This window comes from Melospiza georgiana, chromosome 14, assembly GCF_028018845.1.
Source record: "Melospiza georgiana isolate bMelGeo1 chromosome 14, bMelGeo1.pri, whole genome shotgun sequence".
In the NCBI taxonomy this organism is placed as follows: Eukaryota; Metazoa; Chordata; class Aves; order Passeriformes; family Passerellidae; genus Melospiza; species Melospiza georgiana.
In genome coordinates, this window is record NC_080443.1 from 19,642,933 (window position 1) to 19,669,067 (window position 26,135).

A 26,135-nucleotide genomic window follows, 5' to 3' on the forward strand; every position below is an offset into this window, starting at 1 on the left:
AGATGATCCCTGGGTGAGCCCTGCAGAGCTCCCTCTGTTAGTAACCACTTCTGTCAGTGCTCCCTCTCTCCCAAACAAGAATTCATTCCCTTTTCCAAACCCCAGGGGAAGCTCAGTGAGTCCCTCCTTGTCACACCATACCTGTGGAATTTGTGTGACATTTGCTCAGCCCATGTGGTACCACTCAAGTCCCACTTCATTGGGATTTCCCCACAGCTTTTCCTGCCCATTTCTTCCTCTGGGATGTGTTTGTGTCCCAAGGGAACACCCCCAGCACCACCCTCTCCTTTAGGAAGGAAAACCTTGGAGTTCTGCCCCTCTGCAACCCAAAATCAAATCCTGCACCAAGCCCTGGGAGCCTGAGCATCCCTGCCCTGCTCCTTTCCCACTGAAACTCCTCCTCTCCAGCCTGGAATGGACAGGGGAGAGGAATTGCAGCACTTTTCCCATAAAAACGTGGTCCCTTCCTCCTGCTGGACATTCCCTTTGCTGCACAGAACTATGGACACACCCTGGGAATTGGGATATTCCTCCCCTGCTCCCTCCTCGTGCCCAAAGCTCTCCCACTTCCCCATTCCCTCAGTTTTAACCTCAGGAAAATGATCTAGAATTTAAAAAGGAGGATGGAGGTGGAGGCATGGAGCTCTCATTGCTCCTAAATCCAGCTGCAAAAGGAATATTGGGAAACCCAGGTGCTGATGGATGTGGAAAAAGAAAATTTTCTGAGGCAAAGACCAGCAACCAGAGTGTTGTAATTCAGCTTTCTTTGTTAAAAAAACAAAACAAAACAACCCAAAACATAGAACAACCCAAACATTGAACAGATTTGTTAAACCACAGACATAAAAGAATCAAGAAATACTACCAAAAAAAAAAAAAAAAAATTACATTGCAAGAGACATCTTGTTGTCCAAGGCCATTGGGTTCAGGAGCTGCTGGCTGCCCAGCCCTCAGTCAGTGGAACTGCTGTGCTGCCAGGAACACAAACATTGGGATACACAGCGCTTACTGGAGAAGAATTAAGACTAAAAGATATTTACCCCTTTCAAATAAATATAGTGTCATCTACAGATATATTTAAATTAGTAAAACAGTTTTTTTAAAGCAACCAAATATAACAAAATCGTAAATCAGGTTCAGGTTTTCTTGTGTGTGTTAAGAGCTTTTCTTTTTTTTTCCTGTGTTTAAAAAAAACAACAAAAATACAAAGCAAAGTGTCTGAAAAGTCAGATTCTCCACAGGGAGTGGAGGTCACCCTCCCTTTGTTCTGAGGGTGGGAGCGAGGTCTGGGAACCCCTCAGGATCCTCCTCCCCAAGGGTTTTGTGGGACATGGACCTGCCCCATCCTCTGAACAAACCAGGAGGTTTTTCCCTGCCTGATGTTGATCCCAGCACAGCCACAGCCCAGGATGAGGGGGAGTCCCTGTGCTGGGCTCCACATCGGCCCTGGGGAGGAACTCAGGTGTAGCTATAAAGTCTCTTTTAGGCAGTTTAGAAATTAATTCAGTGTTTAAAAAAATACTTTTTATTTTTACTCATTACCACTTCCACAGCTGGAGGAAGCAACACCCCTTCTCAGGCAAGGAATAATCAATCCTCTGGCTATGGGATCCTTTGGGATCACCGACCCCAAGCCACATTTCCTACCACTGCACCATCCAACGGGAGCTCAGCAGCATCCCCCACACATTCCCAACCCAGTTCCAGTTCCAACTGGGAAGAACTCGAGCCCAGGCAAAGCCAGCACCATCTCCTCAAGGAGACACCCAGAATGAGGAGCCCCTGGAGCTTCCCTCAGCACCGAGGGCTCCAGGATGTCCTGGCAGGGATGAGGAGCAGATTCCCATTCCTGCAGGGATGAGGAGCAGAATCTGCATCCCATGAGCAGATTCCCATCCTTGCAGGGACGAGGAGCAGATTCCCAGCCCTACAGGAGGAGGAGATTCCCATTCCTGCAGGGATGAGGAGCAGAATCTGCATCCCATGAGCAGATTCCCATTCCTGCAGGGATGAGGAGCAGATTCCCATTCCTGCAGGGATGCAGGAGCAGATTCCCATTCCTGCAGGATGAGCAGATTCCCATCCCTGCAGGATGAGCAATTCCCATTCCTGCAGGGACGAGGAGCAGATTCCCATTCCTGCAGGGATGAGGAAGCAGATTCCCAGCCCTGCAGGATGAGCAGATTCCCAGGCCTACAGGATGAGCAGATTCCCATCCCTGCAGGGATGGAGGAGCAGATTCCCATCCGTGCAGGATCTCCCTCCTTGGCACCAGTCATGGCTGGCTCTGGCTGAGGCACAGGCTGGGATTCAGTCCCTGGGGTCCCAGCCAGAGCTCAGCACCAGCCTGGAGCCACCCTGCCCTGGGGCTGTCCTTTCCCAAGCTCCAGGAGCTGTTTGGTTCCAGCCCTTTCCCAGTTTGAGTCAGGAGGTTGCAGAGTGGAGGGAGGAAGAGCTGGCATCCCACGGGAGCAGCCCAAGTTGTGTAAGGACAACGTTTGGCAGTTTCCTCAAGGATTTGTTTTGTAATTTGATTTTCCATTAAAGCCCCAGAGCTGAAGGCACAGGTACCTTCCCAGGCTGAGTGGAAACATTCCCTGGGATTCCCTGCAGCCAGACCAGGGCTCTGCCACGGGGAAAATCCCTCAGGGCTGGGAAGTCACAGCTCCAGGGACCAGCCCCACTGCCCCTGCCTGGACCCACCACGGAGCAGCCCCTGGAGGAGCCCAATTTATTCCCTTGCCTGAGCCACCCACTGGGAGAGGCCTTGGACAACAACAAAGCCACTTCCCAGGAGTCCCAGCCCAGCTGAAGGGCCTTTAAAGTTTGTTCAACTGTGCCAGAGTCCCTTTGAACTCCGTGGCCACCAAGGGGGCTGTTCCAAACAAAAGCCTGTTTACCAGAACACGGTGTCTGAGATGGAAACCACTGCAAATTCTGCAGGAAGTTTTAAAAAATAAAATCATTAAAAGTCCATCATGATGACATAAATCCCCCTGGTTCTTGCAGGGCTGGTTCCCCTCCCAGCTGGAGGAAGGGTGCATTTAGAAAGAGGAACCCAGTGGGTATGGAAGTGCCTGGCCAGCAGCTCCTGCTCTGTTTAGCAATCCCTGCAGGATGCAATCCTGTGAACACCCCAAACAACATCTGCCAGCCTGGGAGCCTGAACTCACAACAACTGGAGAGGAGCAGGAACTGGAATCTGGAGTCAGCTCACAGCACAGGACCATGGCACAGCCGTGGGATCCATGACCTGCAAGGTCTTTTCCAACCTGAATTCCATGGACAGAACAACCCCAGCAGGACTTGCAGGGAGCTGTCAGTGGAACAGATTCCTGTGGAACCTCCTGGAGGTCACTGTGGCTGCAGGGTCCTGGTGGGGAGGGTTCATCTCCCTCCCTGCCTGACCACGGGCCCCAAAGAGCACAAAACAACAGGGAAATCCCACCTCCAGTGCTGGCAAGGATGGGAAACTGGGAACTCTGTCCCTCCCCTGCCCTCCCTGACACACCTCACTCCATGTCTGAGGAAAACAAGCAGCAAGGTTGTTCCCAGGGGTGAGTTCTCCCTCTCCCATACCCAAACCCATCAGAACAGCACAAGCTGGGGGCAGATGTTGCTGATGCAAGGGAAGAGCTGCCACACCAGACAGCAGGGGCTGTGGCAGCCATTTCCATGATTGCAGAAACTGTGGTCTTTTCTTTCTAAAATGAAATTCAGTTTTACCCCATTCCTCATTATCTCCCAAACCTCCAGGAAAAACCAACCCAAGCTCTTCCAGCCATGCCACCAAGCTCTGGTGGAGGGCAGCTCTGGGGGATCAATGACTCCAGGGTGAAAGAAATCAGCTTTTTGGCAGATCAGCTTTGAGATGTGGAGCTGTGAGCTGAGGCTGACCAAATTCAGCCTTTTTGTGGCTCTGTGCTGGTACCTGGTTTAGTTTCTTCCTAAACCTCTATTGCCAAGGAGATGCTGATGAGATGCCCACAGAGGTGGGATCAGAGCCTCAGGTTAGTACAAGAGAAAATCTTCAGCAGCAAGTGAGAAACCATGGAAATCCACGAAAAGCAAAGCAAGCCAGTTAAGGATTTAATTAAAATCCATTGATTGCTTAAAAATTACTTTTTAGTGTGACAGCTCCTCTTTCAAAGCAGTGTGAAAGGGTCACCAGGAGGGCACTGTGATGGTCATCACCTGATGGACATGTCCAAGCCAGCCTCTGTGAGGGCTGGCCCCAATGCTGAGCTCTCTGTGGAGGGCCCTTGGTGCCAGCTGACTCTGGGTTGAGGTGGCTGAGATTCCAATGCCTTTGCTTTGCATCCCAAGGAATTCTGCTGGTGGATTTTGGCACTGAGAGCCCCCACGCTGAACCCAGGCCCTGCAGGAGCTGCCCTGAGACCTCACAGCCAAAAAACCCTGCAGCTGGAGTGGCAGGTGACAGACTGAGGTCCCCTCTCCATGGAGCAGGTCCAGCAGGAGCTGTGATTTCCCATCACTCCTCAAAACCACCTCAGCCTTCAGCTGGAAGAAGCCAAAACTCAAGTTCAGATTTTGTGATTCATGACCTTATTTATGCCAAAGTCTCTCCACTGGCATTGGACCTGAGATGCTCCAACTCATTGCACTGGCCAAAAACCTTGGGGTCTGCCCCCTGGATATTCCCAAAGCAGCTGCAAATCCTCATGGATTAACTCAGCTCCCAGAGAGCTGGATTGGGAATCTCCATACTGTCACTGGGAATGTCCACAGTGTCACTGAGCTGATTTGGGAATCTCCACACTGTCACTGGGAATCTCCACACTGTCACTGGATATTTCCACACTGTCACTGGATATTTCCACACTGTCACTGGATATTTCCACACTGCCACTGAGCTGATTTGGAATCTCCACCCCAGCTGCCATGGAATAAAGAGCTGATTGTCTCCCCTGTTCTGCCCCAGAGCAGGACACAGGGCTGGAAAAGTGGGAGTGTGGAGCTGCACCTGGACATGGCCACAGAGCTGGGCAGGAGCTGCCCCTGCCCTAATAACACAGAGTGAGTGAGCACCAGGGTGTCCTCAAAGCCCCTTCAGCCCACAGAACTCTGCCTCAAGGAGAACCCAGTGGGAAGTGACAGCTCCTGGAGCACCCCAGCTTCCCAATGGCCAAGATTAAAAGAAAATGAGGAATAGTTCACCAAGCCACCTGCACAAAGCACAAAGATCTGCAACAGACACAGCAAAGCAGCTCCAGTGGGGGAAAATCAGAATTCCAGGTGATGTCAGAGCACAGAGGCACAATGAGCAAATGGTTCAGGAACTGCAGCTTTCCAAGGGTGACACTTTGGAGCAAAGAAAGCCACGTGTCCCTCAGGGGACAGTGCTGACTACTGGGGAACTACAGGAATTCTGGGGTGCTCAGGGATGGGATGGCACCACCCACAACAGCAAACCAGGATTTCACATGCAGATCATGGATTGTGCTCAGGGATGGCTCCTGGAGCAGGAGGGTGGTGCTGGCATCTCATCAAGCCAGACCTGATGCACAAAGGAGGATCAGGCCAGGCTCTGCTCCTTAGAGCAGAGCTCACTTTCATTACTCAGAGGTGGGCAGGCCCTGGCACAGGTGCCCAGAGCAGCTCTGGCTGCTCCTGGATCCCTGGCAGTGCTGGACAGGGCTTGGGGCAGCCTGGGACAGTGGAAGGTGTCCCTGCCATGGCAGGGGTGGCACTGGATGGGCTGTAAGGTCCCTTTCCACCCAGCCATTCCATGATCTCCAGCAGCCCCAGGAGGCTCCAGCCAGCCAGGACATCTGCCCTGCTCCACAGCCCAGAGCCAGTTGGTCCCATCTCCGTGGCACATTCCAGAGGAAACACAGCAGGACAAAGGGAGCAGCCCCGGGCAGTGCACAGAGACCCCAGGGAATGTGTCAGGGCAATCCCCACCCCTGATTTCTCTCTGCAGGTGGTTTAGGGGCAAACATGGCTCCCTGAGCAGGGCCATGAGGAGAGAGAGCACAGAGCTGCTCATGCCATGCTGGATGAAAGCCTGGCACAGAGAAGCATGGAATGAGCAAGCCAAGGACTTGGCCTTCTGCTGACTGCAGCTCCTGGGGCTCCCAGCAGGAACTCCCCCTCAGTGCTCACTGCCAGGGATGGGCACTGTGGGGAGCAGCATCCTGGAGGGCTGGCTCAGCAGCAGGGAGCTGCCAGGATCTGAGAGTGGTGATCCAAACCCAGAGGGTGGCAGGGCCCTGAGTGAGGAGCACAGAGACACTCAGAGCCCCCTACATCCAGTGTCCAGCAGCACATGGGGGTGTGAGTTTGGGGCAGTGAGACAACATCAGCCAAGCTCTGCTTCCCACCCCAACCTGGGCCAGGTAAGGCAGCTCAGGACCCCCCCAGGGCTCTGTGGCAGCCCCAGCTTCCCCCCCCAGGCACTCTGAACACTCAACCCAGGCTCCAGCAGATCCCAAAGCAAAGGAGCCCCCAGAGCCAAGCACAGCCCTCACACACACACAGAGGGCACAGGCAGCACCCCCTGGCAGTGCCCTTTGCAATTCCTCCTCCTGGCTCGTACCAAGGACTCTCCTGGCTGCTCTGCAGGGCTGGGAGGGGCTGCAGGGGCTGCAGGAGGTGAGCAGAGCCTTGGGGCAGTGGTGGCAGCAGGAGGCAGCTCCGGTGCCTGGGACTGGGGATGAGGGGTCGGATCCTTGTGTCATCTCAGAATAACCTTGTGCGTTTCCTCGAGCTCAGAGTCCCTGCTTGTCCTGCCTAGGATTCCTGAGGAACCACCTCCATCAGCTTCTGGCACAGCACGGTGGTGGAGACTGCAGAGAAAGCAAAGGAGAGGTCAGGGATCACCCCCAGCACAAACCTGGGTCCATGAGGGAAGGGCTGAGCCTCTGCCTCCCCACCCTGAGTCCAAGTGCAGCTGAAGGCTTGAAATATTCCAAGAATTCCATTCCATTCCATCTATTCAATAAATCACTTTCAAAATTCCTGTGTTTCTCAGCGGACATTTGCAAAATTATCACTGTCTGTTCCCAGAATATTTTCAATATTCTTTTTACAATCCTTTGGTGGAGGAAAACAATGAATATGGTAATTTACTACCCAGGCATTGCAAAAATGGCTTTTCCAGGAACTGAGCCCAATACCCAGGATAAAAAAGTGAGGGTGGGACAGAGGAACAGAGAGAGAGACAGGGGGAAAAGAAGAATAACAAGTGCTGAGTGCTGCTGAAAGCTTTTTTCTTCCTCATGAAACACCCAGCTAAGGCTGGGCACTTCTCCTTGCCTGCTTTTCTAGGTCAGCCCCTTGCAGGAGAGCAGGGAAGCAGCTGCTGAGCTCAGTTACTTGGGCAGCAGGGATTGACTTTCTGGGCTCAGTTGCTGAGGTTTTGTGTGCCAAGCACAGCCTCTCCATCCCTCCAAACACACCCTGGCCTTGTGGCAGCTGGTGGAAAACCCTGGAGCAGATACCTTAAAAACATCCAGGGGAGCTTCCCTTCCCTCTGCTCTGCATCACAGGGGGATGCCAAGGAAAGCTTTGCCTGGATCCCAAATGCCAGCACTGCCTAAGCCATGGGTTGGGACTAATTGTGGATTTTCAGCTGTCAAACTGAGGCCAGCTGTGCTCAATCCTTCCTACACCACTGGGAAGGGATTCTTTGCTGAGCAAAGGCTTGGCCCTGAGCTTTTCTATGAGCAGGGAATTCTGCTCTGCTGCTAAAAACTTCTTTGGCAGGATTAAAACCCCCTAAAAAACATGGTCATGGTCCCAAACTTTGCCATTATTGCAAATCGGGAAGCATTTGGGACGCTTGGCACACATGGCAATCATCAGAACAAACTTGTTCCCATGAAAGAAGAATGGAGCAGAGCCAGGATTCTGGAAGCTCCTCCAGAGGGAGCAGAGCCTGCACTGCAGCACAGCACTGGGAAATCTTTTGGGAGCCAAAGCTGCTCCTCCCTGGAGATACTCACAGATGCCTTGGAGAACCCACTTGGGCTTGTTTTGCCACCAGACCCCGAAGAAGTAAATGGGGATCCCACTGAGGATGATGGCAAAGCCGATCCCACACTCCTTGGGCGTCATCCAGAAGGAAACGGCGATGAGGAACAGGCAGGCCAGGATGAAGAAGATGGGCAGGCAGATGTTCACCTGAGCAGGGAGCAAGGGACAGCTTAGGATATGTGCCAGGGGAGGCTTTCCAGAAGTTTATCCAGCCTGGGAGGGGCAGAATTATTGTCTCCCCATGGCCAAGAGCCTTTCTCAGCACCTTTTTGGACCTCAGTTCCATAATTCCATATCCAAATCATCACCAAACTCCAAAGCCAGCAGAGACACAGCACGAGCTGGGGCTGTTTCCCAGGGGACTCCAAGCAGGGCACCCACCAGAGCAGCCCAGCTTTGAGAAGAAAAGCCCAAAAGCTAAGGGAAGAGGCAGCACAGATTCCCTTTGGGAAGGCACCAGGCCAGGCCCGTGGGTTTGTTTCCCTGTGGGTGCTGCTGCCTGGCACAGACCCGAGCGTGCTGTGGGATGAGGGAGAAACTGCTTTTGGGGGAGAGGCACCGGGGGCTGACAGGATCTTGGCCTCCCCCCAGATGGGACACGGAGCTGCCAGGCTGGCCAAGGACACTGGGGACAGAGCTGGGCACGGGGCTGGCTGCTTTAGCAGAAAACTATTTTAGGGGAATTCCATGGGGGTACAGAGTGTTACACTGAGAGTCAGCCTGGCATCTGTCCTGGCACTCATGGAGAGTAATCCCACCACAACACCCTGTCCCTGTCACCCAGAGTGCCCTCACTGTGCTGTCCCCAAGGCAGCTCTTTATGCTCCTGCATGGATTCGGCAGCAGGGCCACCTCCTTTAGCCACAACACAACATTTCCTGCAGTCCCAGCCCCTTTCCCATGCAGGACCAGCAGCTGAGCCTCCCCTGGTGCTGGGAAGGAGCTGGGGAGGGGTCCCCTGGCAGTGCCCACCCCGTTCTCACCTTGATGGGCCTCTCCAGCTCTGGCTTCTTGTAGCGCAGCCACATCATCCCAATGATGGCCAGGGCCACACACAGCCAGTTGAAGAAGCTGAAGAAGTTGATGACTGAGAAGATGTTGTTGGAGAAGGCATAGAGCAGGGTCATGACACACTGAATCCAGGGAAAAGGCCATTAGGAAAGGGAGCAGGCAAAACCACCTATGTTACAACACTAAATGGGGGTATTTAGGGGAAATATCTGCCAGGAAAGGGATCCCATTGACTATTTTTTACTTATTTAAGTTATTTTCAATTGGTGCCTGGAACCATTTCATAGGATCATGGAATGGTTTGGGTTGGAAGAACCTCAAAGCTTGAAGGATCTCTAGTTCCAACCTAATGCCACAGAACCTATCCCAGGTTCCTCCAGGCCTTGTCCAGCCTGGCCTTGGATACTTCCAGGGCTGGAAGAATCCAAGGCAGAAGTGGACAATGAGGAGACGACGGGAAGGGTCAATCTCCTGTGGGCACATGCAGGAATGGCTGTGGCTCCATCCCAGCCCTGCTCCACCCCCCAGGGCTCACCGTGAACACGAGGGACGGGACGGGGGTGAGCAGCCGGGGGTGGATCATGGACAGGATGGAGGGCAGGTGCCCCTCTCGGGATCCCACGAAGAACAGCCTGGAGGGGACACAGACAGAGAGGGGACACAGCTCAGTCACAGCCCTGCAGGGCTCTGTGCTCAGCACAGAACCAGCGAGTGGGGCCAGCCTGAGCTCAGCCCTGCTGGCCCCGAGGCAGGAGTGGAACAGCAGCACTGGAAGAGCTGTCCCTGCTCACCAGGGACATGGCCAAGGAATGCAGGAAGGATGGATTGCTACCCTGCTCTCCAGGGACAGCAATTAAGTGACTCCTCAGGCAACCCAGGGATGTGTCAGAGCCAGAACCATCTCAGGCCTGCCCCTGCCCAGCCTTTCACCCCTTCCCGAGGGATTCTCAGCCCTGAAGTTTCCCAACTTTCTGCTTCTCATAAAATGCACTTTCTCAGCAGCCCCGAGCCCTGAGCCTGTGTCTGGTTCTGTTTATTGACCTCACCAGGACTTTGTCTGAGGAACAGAAGACTGACACTACTGAAAGGTTGCCTTTAATCTGGTTTGAAGTCTGACTTTGTCTTCCTGCATTCCCCACGTGGCCTCCAGGCCCTCCAGACTTTGTGTCTGCCCACAGCCACTCTCTGGAGGAGAACTCCAAAGGGTGAGGAACTGAGCACAGCTTGCAAACAAAAGCCACAGGATTGAGCAAGGAACCTACCGGGAAGAAGTGAAAAGAGATCCATTGACAGACCCAAAGCATGAGAGCCCAACAAAGACAGGGATGATCCAGGACATGACACCCAGGTGGTAGTTCCCAAAATCCTAAATGGGAGACAAGAGACATTTCACATTCACAGTGTCCCAAAAAACTCATAGCTACCTACAAATAGTATTTGGAGAAATCCCAACAAATGCCACAGCTCAGTGCTGAAGCTGTGACAGAGTTTCCCATATTCCCACGTGCTGCTCCCCTTTCCTGAAAAAGCCGACTGTGGAATTGCTGAAATACATCAGCAGCCAGCCCTTCCCTCGGGGCCAGGACACGACACTTACCCACAGCTATCGGAAAGTTCAAGACCAAACGGAAACTGTGAGGAAACTCAGACAGCAGCTGCTGCCAAGTGCTGAGGCAGGAGCTGGGAGCCAGCCCTGGGGACACACAGGGACCTGGCCCTGCAGCTTTTTGTCGCAGCCTGAGCCTGTGCTGCTCCACTGCGGGTTTGCACCAACAATATGGGATTGATTTCCAGCTTCTGCTGCTCCAGGACAGGCTGCACAGAAGAACAGTTCCAGGCTGCTTGGAGAACCTGGGATGGTGGAAGGTGTCCCTGCCCATGGCAGGGGGTGGGATGGGATGAGCTTTCACGTCCCTTCCCACCCAAACCATTCCATCCCTGCAGCACAGGCTGTGGCTGGAGCAGAGCCTCTGTCCCAACCCAAAGGATGGAGGGTGTCACCTGAGGGGCTCAGCTCATCCTGGGCTGGGAGACTCCTCCTGAAGCCCTGAACAATCCTGGTCAGGCTCAGTCTGCAAGGTCTGCTCCCTTCTGAAGTCATCAGGGTTCCTGACCACACTGGCATTTTAACTAATAGAAGTATTATTTTTCTCTCTTAATTAAAACAAGGGAGATACGGAGAGAGAACAATCCAGTTCAGTGTTGACTGAGTGACCTTTCCCCACAAATATCAAGCTCTGGTAACTGATGGGCAGTCACAAGGCCAGCAGCAACCTTCCCTAGCTCAGAAGGAAGAGCAGCACTGAGTGCCACCCTCACTGCTGCCCAGGATAATCCCCTGGGGATCACGCTTTTCTTCCCTGCTCTTTATCTCCTGCTCCACATCAGAGTTTCTGCAAGCAGCCCTGAGCAGCCTGGAAGGAAGCAGGAGATGTGAGCAGTGATTCCAAGGCTGACTTCACCTGCCCAGATGAGTCAGGCTGGAGCAGAGGGATCTTACCACGGCCACGGCCTCAGACGTCAGCATCTGCTCGGTGCTCAGCGTGGTGAAGTAAGCCAAGTTGGTCAGCACATACACCAGCGTGACCACAGGCAGGGAGATGATGATAGCCAGGGGCAGGTTCCTAGGGAAAAAACATCCATTGTCCTGGAGCAGCTCTGAGGAGGGACTGCCACCCTCCTGAGCTCGCTCTGAGCCCCTCTCTTCTCTGGCTTTTCTGCTGTGCAGTGTCCCAGGCACACACTGCTCCCAGGGACAGGGGATATCCCCAGGGGAACAGGCTGCCCAAGGAGGGGGGAACTCCCCATCCCTCAAAAACACATTGAAGCCATGGTTAGTGCTGAACATGGTGCTGGTTCACAGCCTTAAAGGTCTTTTCCAGCCCCAAGGACTGAGTGGCCCCTGAACTGCAGATGGAGAGGGAAGGATGAGGGCAGAAGGGATTTTTTGCATGGAGAGGCCCTGGCTGCCTGGGCAAGCAGGAATCCAAGATCACTTTTAATTAAAAATACCCAGTGGCACCAGCATGGGGATTATCTCTGGGCAAAGGAGCTCCCTTGTGCTGGGGGGATTCCTGGGGGAGATGGGAATTTCAGGGATGCACTGGGCAGTTCTAGGCTCTACCTAAACTCAGCTGTCTGGACTGAGGGAACTCAGAGAAAAGGAGTTCAGGCACAGCCTAAGTAAGTCTGTGAACAGCCTGTGTTGGTACAAATATGCCTTTCCCAACAGTTTAATTTCATTTGTGAAGGGAAAGTGCAAAAGGAAACCCTGCTTGGTGCCACTCTAATTGCTCCAGCAGAGCTCCAAGCTGCAGGAGCAGAGTCAAATACCAGGACTGCATCCAGCAGACACGAAAATAATTGCAAAATGCAGCCCCCCTTTTGCTGTTTCTCTGGGAGGGGGTGGATCCAGCCCTGTGCTTCCCAGCAGGACCAAAGCACCCCCAGGGGCAGCCAGGAGGGGCTCTTGCACAAGTGCCCTCAGGCTCCCAGCAGCTCCCAGGCACCTTCCCAGGAGCAGAAGGGATTTCTCAGCACTGTCCTGCTCTGCTGAGGGCCCCAAATGACCCCGAGAGGCACGGGCAGAGAAGGAAGCAGCTCTTGCTCAACAGGATGGGAAGAGCACGGGACAAACACATGGACAGCAGCACAAACACATGGACAGCAGCACAAACACATGGACAGCAGCACAAATGCTCAGTGGGAGTTGAACCAAGGCAGCAATAAAGCCCTGAGCGCTCTTGGCTGGCCCATAACTCACAGAGGTGTCAGGCCAAGGAAGCAGAGATTTCTCCTAGCACTGATAACGTGGCACGGGAGAGCAGGGAAAACAACAGCCCTGCTCCTGCAGGGATTATTGTTCCCTTTCCCTGATTCCAGGGAGGTGCAAGGTCATTAACTCATCTTGTTTTCTCTTTTTCCAGATGAAGACCTTGGCTTCCTCCTGTGTTAAAAACACACGAGGAAGGGACTTCCCCAAAACAGCAGCTTTTCCACCAGGGAAGTCATGCCAGGACTCACACCTACCTGTAGGGATTTATCATCTCTTCTGTCACAAAATTCAAGTAATTCCTGTAATTTCAAAAGGACAGGGGTTAATTCTGGTTAAATAACCCCTCCAGTTTAACTCATCTGCACAGGGATTCCAGGAGGGGCACAGGCACTGATCTTGTGGGAAAATGAGGATGGCTGATGTCCAAGGCCAGGCTGGACAGGGCTTGGAGCAGCCTGGGGTGGTGAGAGGTGTCCCTGCCCATGGGATGATCCTGAAGGTCCCTCCCAACCCAAATCATTCCATGATGAGGATGGCTGCAGGTGGCCTCTTTTCACAGCAAATCGACAGCAGGTGCTCAGAGGACTGACAAGGGAGCCCTGCAGGAGCTTCAGTTTGGAATAACTGGAGCTGGAATTGAGCTCAGTGTGGAAAGGAGAGAGGGCTGTGCCTTACCATCCTCCATAGGCGAAGAGGCCGCTGTACAGAGCCAGCACGATGTTCCCAACGCCCACCTTGGTGCCCTCGAAGGATTTCTGAGGGGTCAGGTTTTCCACATCACCTGCAGGACACAAACCCTGCTCAGTGCCACGGGCTCTGAACCCCAAAGGCCTCCAGAGAAACCTGGAGGCAAGAGCTGCTCTTAGGATGGAATTATCTTCATTGTCACCCCGCTGCTTTTTGGGTTATGCTGAGCACGTTTTCCCTCCAGTTTTCCAGGGATCACTCCAGCTGGGTTCATCCCCACATGATGACCCCAAAAACTCATCTTAAGCAAGGACTGACTCCTCCAAACTTTCTCACACTGCGACGTGCTGTCACCAAGGTGATGTCCCAGGGCCATCCTGGGGACCTTCCTGCTGGAAGATGCTTTGCAAACAGAGATTGTCACATTGTCCTCTCAACTCCAGGCTGCTGGCCTTCGATAAAGCCCCAGGATTTCCTGCACTTCCACCAGCCACCCAAACCCCCAGAAACCCAGGATTTCCTCCAGTCCCACCAGCCACCTGATAAAGCAGAGGCCTGTGGCAATCCCTTTGATTGAGGGAAGTCAGGTTCTGGGGGTTTGGATATCAGAAGTCACCTTCTTTAGGGCCTGATGATCAAAAGTTCCTGTTGTGGATCTGCTTTTGAAAGAAAACGCCAGAAATAGAAGATTTGATTGTGCCTCTGGTCCCAGCTCTCCCTGAGCAGCCCCAGGTTTATTTATTTTGCTTTCAAATGCTCTGCAGTTGTTTTGTTCCGTGTCTTTGATGGAGGGGCTGGCTGTGGGACAGGGATGGCAGAGCCACGCTCCCAGGCTGAATGCAGGGAGCTGTGGTGGGATCCAGAGGGGCACCTCTGCACCCAGGGGGAGCCCATGTGATTCCTCTTAGGGCACAGAGCTCTCCTAATCACCCCAGCAACTGCATCACAAGGCAGTCAGCAGGGCCTGCAGCTTAACCCTTCATCCCTTGGCACTGGGCACCCAGGAGGTGCTGCTGGAAAAGCTCAGGGATGCTCCTCAAAGCTCAGGTGAGCAAGGCTCCTCCTGCCCGGATCCCAATCCCTGTTCTCTGCTGGAGTCACCTCTTTCCCAGCAGCTCCTTGCACCAGAAAGGTTCTTCCCTGCATCTCCCTTGGGATGTGCTGGATGTATTTGATCCTCCTCAGCAAAATGCACCAATCCTTTTCAAAAACAAATCTGAGCGCAAGAGGAGAGCCAGGAAAAGCAGAGACTGATAAAAGGCTGAGTTTAACCTCAATTCTTCAATTCTTGCCTTGCAGGTTCTGCACAGAATCCCAATTTAGCCCAGGTGAATCAAAGGGCTGAGCAGGAGGGGTGGAATGTGATCCCCTGCATCCCTCGGGCTCAGCTTTCCCCACCTCATTTTCTGCCCTTCCTGAATAATTACCAGTCTGGTTCTTTCCAGGCCTTTTGTTATGGGAATAAGAGACACACTTTGTTCACAGTGCCTGCAATTAGCTACTGCAACAGCACATGGATGGACTGGGAGAGCAGGAGGCTCTCCAGCATTTCAAACACCCCTCAGGATATCTCTTCTCAAAGGTCTCAGGCTCTCCATGTTCCCACCCTCATCATGGACCATCACCCTCACCACCCAGGAGGATGCTCCCACCTGGGAGCAGCAGAGCACCACTCCATTTCTTGTCCACAGGTCTTCCAAAATCCTCCTTGTCTGTCACAGGCAAAACCCTTTCAGGCCAAATATTTCTTCTCCTGAGGCAGCCAACACCTCGCTGCCCTTCTCACCTCACCTTTGGAGAGCTGGAGCTCCCCAAAACCTCCCAGTGAGTTGTTAAATTTCTTATTGCTGTGCCCCAGGGTCAAATGGATTTAGCAACATGTCAGGACACAATTAAATTAAACCACAGGAGTGCCCCTATCTCACCATCCACAGCATGAAAGAATTCTTCCTTGTAGCTAATCTAAACCTGCCAGTTTAAAACCTCATCCCCTTAACAAGCCCTGCTAAAAATCTTGGTATTATTTAGGTTTGATCCTAATTTGGACCTTTGATCCAGCCCCACCCTGTGAAGCCAGGGGAGCAGGGAGAGAGCGGCCATGCTGCACCATCTCCCAGGCACTCCATCCTTCAAGCCTCGACAATTCCAGCCCCAGGCTTTTGGATCTGCCTGAAATTAAGGTTACAAATGTGCAGGTGAGGCTGCCAAGCACGGCCTTGGGGCATCCCCAGCTCATCCCGGGCTCCAGGCACTGCCCTGCCCATGCCCGGCACCCCGGAGAGCCCGAGCCTGGTTTGAACCGGCTGTTCCGCCGCACTCTGCTCTACAATTAACCAAATTAAGGTAACGAGCTGTGACACAATGCCCATTTGCGGCTCCTCCAGCTGCCAAGACTGCGGTAATTGTGCCGGGTCAGCCGGGGCCCTGCCGCGGGAGTGCTGAGGGAGGGCCCGTGAGGCGCTGCGTGTCTGTGCCCGGCCCTTCCTTCAAAAATGTTCATTTGCTCCCCGGTCATGTCTAGTCTGGTTTTAAGGTTTTAATAGCACAGCAATCTTCTCCTGCACAAAGCATTGCAGGATAATTAAACATTTTCAACTTGCCCCAACAGCGAGGAGAGGGAACTCGGCCATGGGGAGAGGGAGCCCTCAGCACGGGGAGAAGGAGCCCTCAGCACGGGGTGTTGTACCCAGAGCACCAAAAGAGGAGGAAAACCAGGGAAAATTCAGGGAACTGAGTCAGGAAAAGAATCGTTTGACACCTGATTAATGTGATTAATCTGCAGCAGGAGGCTGCTGTGATTTACAGGGGCAGGGTGTGGCAGCTGTCCCTGCTGACAGGGAGGATGAGGAAGGAGCCTCCCTGTGAAGCTCCTGCTGGAAAAGCATGGCAGGTGGTGGCATTGGGGTGCCAGGGGACAGCAGCAGCAGGGAATGCTGTCCCTGCCATCCTTCTGTGCCCTCAGGATGTTCCGTATTCATTTGGAGGATTCCTGGTGGGAGCCAGGCTGGGCTGGGTGAGGACATTCCCCTGCTCGGGGCTCCAGACTCCCCTCACAGCTCCAGCCTTGTGCCAGGAGCCCTGGCTGACCATGGAACCTGGACTGCTTTGGGTTAAAGGAACCTCAAAATTCCTCCCATCCCATGGCAGGGACACCTTCTACTGTCCCAGGCTGCTCCAGGCCCTGTCCAGCCTGGCCTTGGGCACTGCCAGCCTCAGCTTCCCTCAACACCCCAGCCAGCTCTGCCATCCCCACCCCAATACTGCTTGTAAAAAGCTCTTTAAAAGTAATATTGGGGTTGAAAATCCTGAACTCTGCTGGGAGGGCTCTGAAAGTATCAGAAGGAAGATTCAGACCTTCAGTGAGCAGAGCTTGGCTCTTAAAATGCAATTTTTAGTACTCCAGGTGCAAGGAAATGTCTGGCACTGTGGGGTTGAGACATCTGGGTGCTGCTTTCACTTATCAAATCCCTTTTGCTACAAAATGCTCCTTTGGCCTCTGTATTTCTCCCTGGGGGTTATTTTGGCGGCTCACAGTCCACATTTTTTTCTCTGCCTTTTTTTTTGGATGAAGAATCCCATGATTTAGAGAGAGAGAAGGAAGGAAAATTGAGTCTCTGTTCCTTTCCTCCCAGGCTTGGAGCACCCTGGGACAGGGGAAGGTGTCCCTGTTCATGGCAGGGGTGAGACTGGAGGAGCTCTGAGGTCCCTTTCCACCCAAATTATTTCATCATTCTGCAAAAAACAAAAACTAAAACAACAAACAAACAACCTACTAAAAAACTAAACAAAAACCCAATCAAAAACAAAACAAAACCCCCAAACAAACCAACAAAATAACAAGGTAAACCAAAACACAATGAAAAAAACCCCAAATTAAACCCAAATCTCGTGCCCAGCCTAAGCTCTGCTCTGGAGTTAAACCTGCCTGCTCTGTCCTTAACTGACCCCGAGCTGCTCTGGCAGATGCAGCTCTGCATCCCTGACAGCCCAAGGGAGGGAGGCAGAGAGAAAAATGCTGCTGCCACCAAACAGCTCCTGGAGGCACCACAGACCAGGAATTTCCCAGTCAGGATAAAGAAAAGGGACGATAAATAAAGGGACAATAAATCCAATAAAAGCAATTCAATCAAATCAGTGTTAAATTCTGTTTCTCCAAGTCCCAAAGGCCCAATTCCAGGTTTTAAGCAGAGCTGCTGGTGAGAGATCACAGCAAGGGCTGGAGCTGCATCCCCGCTTCAGCTGCCTGAGGGCACAGAAATATTCCAGAAACCCTGAGGCATCATCCACAGGAATAAATAGATGTCAAACGTGTTTGTGATATATTTATTTCTGGATTTTTGACTTCAAAATACTGATCCTCTCTATGTTTTAAGTTATTTCTATAAGTAATTTATTTAAGTAAGTTATTTATTTAAATTTTATTTATTTATTTCTATTATTTGCATGCTATAATCTGAGGGCCATACACAAGATTTTACAAAGCAATACCCAAATCCAGGACTTTTCAAGCCACTCATTTCCAGCCCCAAAAAGGCTTTTAAAAGTTTCACTCTTGGATTAATAAAATAATTTCAGCCCAAGCAGCTCCGTTCCACTGAGTCAACCTCCAAGCACTTGAAAGGCTGAGTAGGAAACCAACTTCAGCCTCCTCCTTTGGAAAGGGCAGGGAAGGAGTGATGGGAAACAGCTGCTGACAGGGAAATGTTCTTTTTGTGGGCAAAATTGCCACAGAGTCCTTTGTCCTTGAGAGATCCCTGCTCTTCTGCAAACCAGGAAAAGAGCCAAGGAGAGGATAAAAAGAGAAAAAAGCAAAGGCTGAAGGTGGGAGGTTAATGCAGAGAGACTTCTGTGAAATCACAGAAATTTCCACATTTGAGCTAAAAATGTGGTGTTGCTCCTCTGGTCTGTTTATGGATACTGGGAACACAAACCAGCAGTGGGACAGGAACCAGTAAAACCAGTTCACTGTCCAGAACATCCCAGGAATACACAACCCCATCCCCCTGAAAACTGGGTGCAGATCTCACCCCAAAAGTGCTGCCAGCTTGGATGGGGTCACCCAGCTGCTGGTGGGAAGAGTCTCTGTCCAAAAAACCAACACTGGAATGGGCACAGGGTGTGGAAATGTGGGACAAAGCTGGAGGACAGGGAAGTGCTCTCCCACTGTCACTGAAAATGGGCATTTTGGTGCTTTTTTGATTTAAAAAAATGAAGAAAAAAGACAATTTCTTGCTGTATCCCTGCTAAAAGCACAGAGTGACCTGGAATGACTGAAAGGAAAATGGAGCAAGGTGGGAGCTGAGGAAGGGACAGGAAAGGAGCTTGCACATTCTTAAGGACTTAGCAGAGAGCCTGGAAATTCCCAAAGGATTAATAAAATCCATGCTGGAGCCAGGCAGAATCCCAGCTGTGGGATTCTGCAGAAGCTGGAATGGGCATTGGGACAAAGTGGGAGCCAGGATCTGCTGTGGATCCTGAGGATCCCACTCTGATCCTGTCTGGTTTGAGGGTTGGCTGCTCAGACAGGGAGAAGTTGGCTCACAGGTGTCACTGCCCAGGAACTGCTTTTGATCTCCCTGCCAGGTGGATCAGCAGGAAAAGAAATCACATGGAATTCTCTGCCCTGCAAGGTCTGCACAGCCACAACCACCCGAAACTTCAAAGGAAGGAAAACAACTCCTGGGACACAGGAGGGGAAGAGGGGATTTATTGTAACAGGGCAGAAATCCCTTCTAGGTTACAGAGAAATCAAGGAAAATCTCATGGATTTCCACCTGAGGAAGCAAGGCAGAAAGTGGCTCAGCCTCCCCAAAAAGGCCAAAAGTACAGCACATTCTGAAGATGCAAATTAAGATTCTATCTGCAAACAAAGCCCAGTTGTAAAGATCTTCATGGTAAAATGTTAACCAGCTCAAAGAGATTTATCCTGATTTATCCCTTTCCTCCTGGGAGAGAATCAGGTCCAGCAGAGCAGGCTGGGGAGCTGGGCAGAGGGAGGAGGTGTGTTTTCTGATAAGCCTCAAACAATGTCCCTGTTGAGTGTCTGCACTGAGCTGGAAGAAAATAAAACCTCTGACAAAGCAAGAAATTCTGCAAAGACAGCACTGGCTCCCAGAGCTGAGACAGGAATTACAGACCCACGAGCACACAGACTCACCCCTGTGCAGGGACACAATTCCCTGGAGATTTTATCCCCTCTCAGCAAACAAGGACAGGACTGTTCCCCAGGACACATTTATTCCCACAAAACTTGCACAAAAAAGCCACACTTTGGTTTAACTGTGAGTTAATCAGGTTTGGAACAAACTCAGATGGGTTTGGAACAAACCATCTCCCTGCTCTGAGAGGATTTCATGGGTGCATGAAGCAAACCAGCAGAAGCACCAAAAAATCTGCTTTATCTTCCCATTTCTGTCTCCTTTTCCAGGTGCCAGTGCCAGCTGAGAGCTCTGATCTCTGCTCCTTTGGGCTCTGTGTCCCTGGGTGACCCAGAGCTGGCCTGAGCCACTGCACACCTGGAACAGGATGAAGGGAAATGTGCAGGGGGAGTTTGTGGAAGGATTAAGATGACTGGAAGAGGTTTGCACATGCAGATAATTCTCTGTGAGCAAAATGTTACAAAGAGATTTCCCAGTGCAGCAGCACCAACATTTTCACTCCCAAAGGGAGAAATCTCCCTCTGTGTAACTGGGAAAGAGTTTAAGTGGTTTCAGGAGCATGAAATCAAGCCTGGCAGTGATATAAAATATAAAATCCCACAAATAAAACACAAAACCCCAGACTGTGGCAAAGCTGGGAACATCCCCTAAGGACCTGAGAGAACGGGGAGGTTTGTAAAGCTCTGGAACACCTGGGGCTGGACTCCTGGGCTCTGCCCCTCATCCTGCTTTGCCCAGAAGGAGCAGCACTCACTCAGCCCCTCACCCTGCTTTACCCAAAAGGAGCAGCACTCACTCAGCCCCTCACCCTGCTTTACCCAAAAGGAGCAGCACTCACTCAGCCCCTCACCCTGCTTTGCCCAGAAGGAGCAGCACTCACTCAGCCCCTCACCCTGCTTTGCCCAGAAGCAGAGAAGGAGCAGCACTCACCCTTTGCCAGCTGCACGAAGCCCAGGATGATGATGAGAGCCAGTGCCAGCAGCTTGGCCGCAGCGAAGGCGTCCTGCACACGGGTGGCAGCCTTGACACTGTAGCAGTTCACAGCTGTCAGCAGCACTGAGGGGACACAAGGGACAAGGTCAGCATCCAGGGAGACATGCCAAATGCACCAAAAAGCACAAAGAATCTTTGGTGGGATACATGGAAGGAATTCCTCCCTGTGAGGGTGGGGAGGCCCAGAGAAGCTGTGGTGGCCCCTGGATCCCTGGCAGTGCCCAAGGCCAGTTTGGATGGGACCTGGAGCAGCCTGGGATGGTGTCCCTGCCACGGCAGGGGGTGGATGAGATGTTCTTCAAGGTTCTTCCAACCCAAACCATTCAATGATTCCCTTTAGCTAAAACAACCAACAAGAGCCTCTTCCCAAAAGAGAAACTCACTGAGAGCTCTGCAGCCTCCCACTTCTCAACTGGACCCTTTATGTTGGCAGTAAGTGCTCTGAATAATGCCTGTGGTCCTTGGGACATGGAATGGGATTGCTCCATTGGAAAACTCCTGAGGGCTCAGTATCTGTTTGCTGAGAAGCTCCTGCTGCCCACATGTTGCCCCATGGTTAATGCAACTACTGGGGTTTACTTCCCATCTTTCTTTGCCACATTCCCCCCCAGCTTCTCTGCATCCCATCCTGCCAGTGTGACATTCCTGCCAGGCAGGGCACAGCCTGGACCAGGCCTTGATCAAAGCCTCTGCTCCTGGCTGAGCTTCACCTGCTGCAGAGCAAATAATGGCAAAGCCCTGCTGCCCTCACAAATCACTGACTATTTTGGTGCCCTGCTCCCTCCCCAGAGCTTGCTGCTTATTATGGACACAGCAAATGTCACACTGAGGGTGGCAGTGCCCACGTGCTGGCTGCCCTCCCTCCAGCCCAGTGACCCCTCACTGTCCCCTGGCCAGCCCCAGCCTGAGCAGCTCAGGGAGGAGCAGATCCCAAACCTCCTCCTGGGGCTGGAGGCTTTTCCCTGCAGGATCCTTTCCCAGCTCCCTCTGCCCCTGTGCAAAAGCTCCTTCCCAGAGCCTGCAGCTCCTCTTCACAGCAGCTCCTGATCAGAGCCAAGCAGCTGCTCCCCAAAACATCCCAGTGCCTCCCCTGAGGGTGTGAGCTGGAGCTGGAGCCCACTTCAGAGCCCAGAGCTGATCCCAGAGGGGCTGGGCTCGGAAGGATCTCACAGATCCAGTCCCACCAATGCCAAGGGCAGGGACACCTTCCACCATCCCAGGGTGCTCCAAGCTCCATTCAGGCTGGCCTTGGGCACTGCCAGGGATAGCCTGTGCCAGTGTCCCAGGATCACTGGGTCCTTCCCCCACCCTCCCATACCCAGGATCTGCTGCCGTTCCAACACAGGAGCAGCTCAAGTGTGGAGCAGTGAGCGCTGTGTGTGTCAGGAAGGAAAGCACAGGATCCAAGCCATCCCACAGGGGTGACAGCCAGCAGCAAACAGGGACTGGAGATGGATTTTGTGCCGTGCCCTTGGAGCCCCTTTGGGAGCGTGGCTGAGGCTGAAATGACCCTGAGCTGTTTCTGGGGAAGCAGAGCCACACAGGGGACACAGGACAGCACGAGCTGGGCTCTGGCCAGGAGCAGGGCTGAGTGACTGTGGTGACAGATGTGCCACACCACTGTCCCTGTGCCAGGCCCCTCCAGGAGATACGGGACAGGGACAGGTCTGGAGAGTTCCCAGCCCCTGTCCCAGCCCTGTCCCCACAGAGGGACACTGGGACACGTCTGCCTCTGGGGACAGGGCAAAGGGACACGGTCAGACAGCAGCAAGGAGGAAACACAGCTTAACCAAGTGACCTTAGAGTGCTACAGGGGAAAGGAAACACAGGGAATTCTCCCAGCAAAACTCCCAACCCAGGCAGTGAAAGCACCTCCAGTGAGTGCTCAGGGCAGCAGGCTCTGGAGCAGGATTCCCTTTGACCAGCGATTATGCTAAAAATAAATCTGCCCTTGTTTACAGAGGGATATTTAGAGGATGAGCTCACCCATCTAGGACCACACTGCTGCTGCTGCTGTCGTGGTGAGGACAGCCCTGAGAGGTGTGACAGTGACATTCCCTGCCCCATTTAGGCATTCTATGCCTGTGACAATAAATGCTTCACCCCCACTTCAACACTGATTTTTAGGGGCTATTTTCCCTGCTCTGGGTCTCTACAGAGTGCCCTGGAGGGTGGTGGTGAAAATGAAAAGCAAAAGTTTCCTACAGACTCCAAGTGTGTGTTCAGCCCCAAAGCCCCATCAGTGCAGATAAACAGACTCCCTAAAAAAAGAGAAAACACTTTGGGATCAGAGAGTAAACAGGGCTGGAAGTTTCTGCCGTGGTCATCAGCCCTGCCAGTCACATTTCCTCAGCTTTGCTTTTCCCCCTTTCCAATAATATTTTTCTTTCCTAAAGAAGCACAGTAGTTTCTCCACTGAATCCCCCAGTCTAGCCCATCAGGAAGAATCCTACAGACAAACAGGATGAAAGCTTTTCCATAAAACTCCAGGACAAATTCCAGTGGCTGCTGAGCTTCTCAGGAGGCTGGGATTTCTTAGAGCAGCAAGTTTGATAGCTTTGATCCCAAATGCTGCCCTGGCAGGCAGGGGCTGTGGGATCCTCCTGGCAGCGCTCCCTCACCTCGGCTGAATCACTCCAGGAAAAACACAGCAAAGCTGCACCACAAACCAGGGCACTGACACAGAGAGCAGGCTGTGCTGCCCTGATTCCTGCAGTGTTTTCCTAAGGCTCCGGCCCCTGTCAGCCAGCAGAGCTTTGCAGTGACCCATCAGGGCTGTGCTCAGGAACCATTCGAGGAACGAGGATTTCAGCTGACCTGACGTGCCACGGCCTGGCTGAGCCAGCCCCTCTCCAAAGCTTTACATAATTGGGACAATAAGTGTTAGAAAGCTGAAGGGATGGCAGATGGACAGGGGGTGACTTTTCAGAGAATCCCACACTGGTTTGGGTTGGAAGGAACATTAGAGGTCCTCTTGTTCCAATCCCATGGGCAGGGACACCTTCCACTATCCCAGGTTGTTCCAAGTCCATTCCAGCCTGGCCTTGGACACTGCCAGGATCCAGGGGCAGCCACAGCTGCTCTGGGCACCTGTGCCAGGGTCTCCCCACCCTCACAATAACAAAAGTTTCCCCTACACCTAATCTAGCTCAGGTGATTAATTACTCATGACTCTGGCAGGAGAGATCCTGGTTTTTGCTCTCCAGGTGTTGTTCATCCCTTCACCCCCTGGGACTGCTCCAGCCCAGCCTCATTCCAAGGCAACTCAAACCACAGAGGGAAATCTGAGTTTCTAAATACACCAGCAGGTCTGGCTTCAGTATTTCCTCTGTCCTGCAGTTCCTGCTGGCTTCAGGCATCTCACTGAACCTGCTCCACTGGCACTCACCTGCACAGCCAGGGAATTCCCCACTCCTGATAGGAACAAGGACAAACTGATTAATGTGACACCAGACAGGACTTTACCCACAATTCCCATTTTATGGCTGTATGCCTCTGAAGCTGCCTCCCAAGCTCTCTCCCAGACACAACTCCTAGAGGACAACAGGAAAAACTGCAGACAGATAAATGGATCAATCCCTCCTAGAACACATCCATGGAACAGCTCCTGTGTCCAGGGAAAGGCAGGACGGGGAGAGTGAGGCTGTGCCAGAGCAAACAGAGGGAATGGAGCAGGCACAGCTGAACCTGGGCTGCCACTTCTGATGCAAGAGCCTTGGCATCGCTCCTGTGCACAGGCACAGCTGCAGCTCTCCCAGGACAGGGGACAGGGACAAAGATCCAATTCCCACATGGAACTGCCTGGGGGTGACACAGCTTGCTCAGCCCAAGATCCTCCTCAGCAGCTTTGCAGGTGAAATCTCTGGAATGAGCACAGGAATGAAATTCCCAGGGTACTGGCACAGACATTTGCACAATGTCCCTTTTGTCCCTAATTCCACCTCCTGGGTCCAACCTGTGGTGCTGGCAGTGTGATTCCATGTACACCTCTGGAAGGTGTGGAAGTAGCTCCCTTTAAGGGACTAAACTCATTAAGTTGCTCTTAATTCCCATGGGATTCCTGTTTGTGGTACCACAGGACCCAGTGATAACACACAGCAGGTTGGGAAGCTGTGGAAAATAAAGGGAAATTGAAGGGAAAATGAAGAGAAATCCCCTCCATCAGCTTCCCTGCCAGGAAAATAAGGCCTGTGAACTGTTCTGTCATGCATGGCTCTGTCTGTAACCCACACTTCCAAAGTGCCTGGTCCTTGCCACTGTAAGGTGATGCTCCCATTTACCATCTGCCACTGGGTGATGTTGATTTTCCCTCACAATCACTCCCAGAACATTCCTTACCCCATCCCACAGCAAAGGCTGCTCCTTTCCCTCCACATGAAATGCAGGTGACAGTTAATCTACACAGGACAAAACAAAAATTAAGTTATACTGACCAGGGTGGATTAAACCCATGGGAAAATCAATTCACCAAGGCAAAAACACCCCACCAATTTTATACTCCAGCAGCTGGGATGTTACAGTGTCTCCCAAAACTCTGTGGTGACTCTTTGCAATTGCACATTCCAACGTGGGACAGGCAAGGTCACAGGCAGAAAATGATTCAGGATATTTCAATTTGGCAGGTACTGACCTGCAAGGTGGGGAAGGGAAAAAGCAGAGGGAAAAACTTTGCAGATATTTCTGCAAGAACAAATCCCTGGAGAAACTTAACACCCAGGGCAGTCAGTCCTAGAAAGGGAAAGGCCTGGGGGCACATGAGGCTGTTGGAAAGCTCCTGGCCCCAGAGCAAACGTGTCTATATTAAAATCTACTTATAGTAATCAACATCCCTGGCAATGCTTCCCAGTTCCCTTTTTATTCCTCTTTCCAAAACAGCAATCAGGGAATGGGTGCATCAACAAAGGAGAAGGCAAACTTGCCCTACCAGGGGGTTTAAAAAAGAGATCATCACCAAACCCACACTGAGCCAGGAGCTCTGGACGTCCCAACAAACAACCCCAGGCACCCTGACCAGGTCAATACCCCTATCCCATAATAACAGCAGGACACTGACACAGGAAAACTCCAAAGAGCTCCTCAGTGTTGGGAGAGGTGGCTCCTATCTAGAGGCAGGAGTTGCTATTTTGGCTCTTTGGAAGAAGGTTGTGATTTACTGCCAAGGTTTCCAGAGGACATGACACAGCAATTCCACCAACAGGACATTTTACCTCAGGAAAACAAACAAAATACAGGGAGAAAATATATGGAAAAGCTCTTCCTATTTCTCCCATTCCCATCAAATTAACCATCCCAAACTAACTCCATGCTCACCTCACAGAAGCATCTTCCCAATAGGGAGCAGCACCTGCTGCTATTTTATGTGAAAAAAATCTGAATTTCCCATCCCTCAGACCGACCCTGTGACCACATCCGACCCTGGGACCATGGAACTCTTGGAATACTCAAAACAAGGGATGCTGCTTTAAATGAGGCTGACCCTGGAGGGGTTTTCCACAAAAACCTTCCCAATTTGT

At 52.3% G+C, this 26,135-nt stretch overlaps 1 protein-coding gene across 1 annotated transcript in view; it reads right to left on the reverse strand.

Moving 5' to 3' along the window:
- Nucleotides 1-749: 749 nt before the first annotated feature.
- Nucleotides 750-26,135, reverse strand: part of SLC7A5 (solute carrier family 7 member 5) — a 30,977-nt gene continuing 5,591 nt past the window's right edge. The window contains exons 2-10 of the mRNA XM_058033967.1: nucleotides 20,560-20,685; nucleotides 13,460-13,565; nucleotides 13,039-13,083; nucleotides 11,510-11,633; nucleotides 10,272-10,375; nucleotides 9,545-9,641; nucleotides 8,982-9,131; nucleotides 7,968-8,145; nucleotides 750-6,809 (exon numbers count right to left, since the gene is read on the reverse strand). Of these exons, the coding sequence (XP_057889950.1) occupies nucleotides 6,754-6,809; nucleotides 7,968-8,145; nucleotides 8,982-9,131; nucleotides 9,545-9,641; nucleotides 10,272-10,375; nucleotides 11,510-11,633; nucleotides 13,039-13,083; nucleotides 13,460-13,565; nucleotides 20,560-20,685 (986 nt within the window). The 3' untranslated portion in view covers nucleotides 750-6,753. The remainder of the gene's footprint in view (nucleotides 6,810-7,967; nucleotides 8,146-8,981; nucleotides 9,132-9,544; nucleotides 9,642-10,271; nucleotides 10,376-11,509; nucleotides 11,634-13,038; nucleotides 13,084-13,459; nucleotides 13,566-20,559; nucleotides 20,686-26,135) is intronic.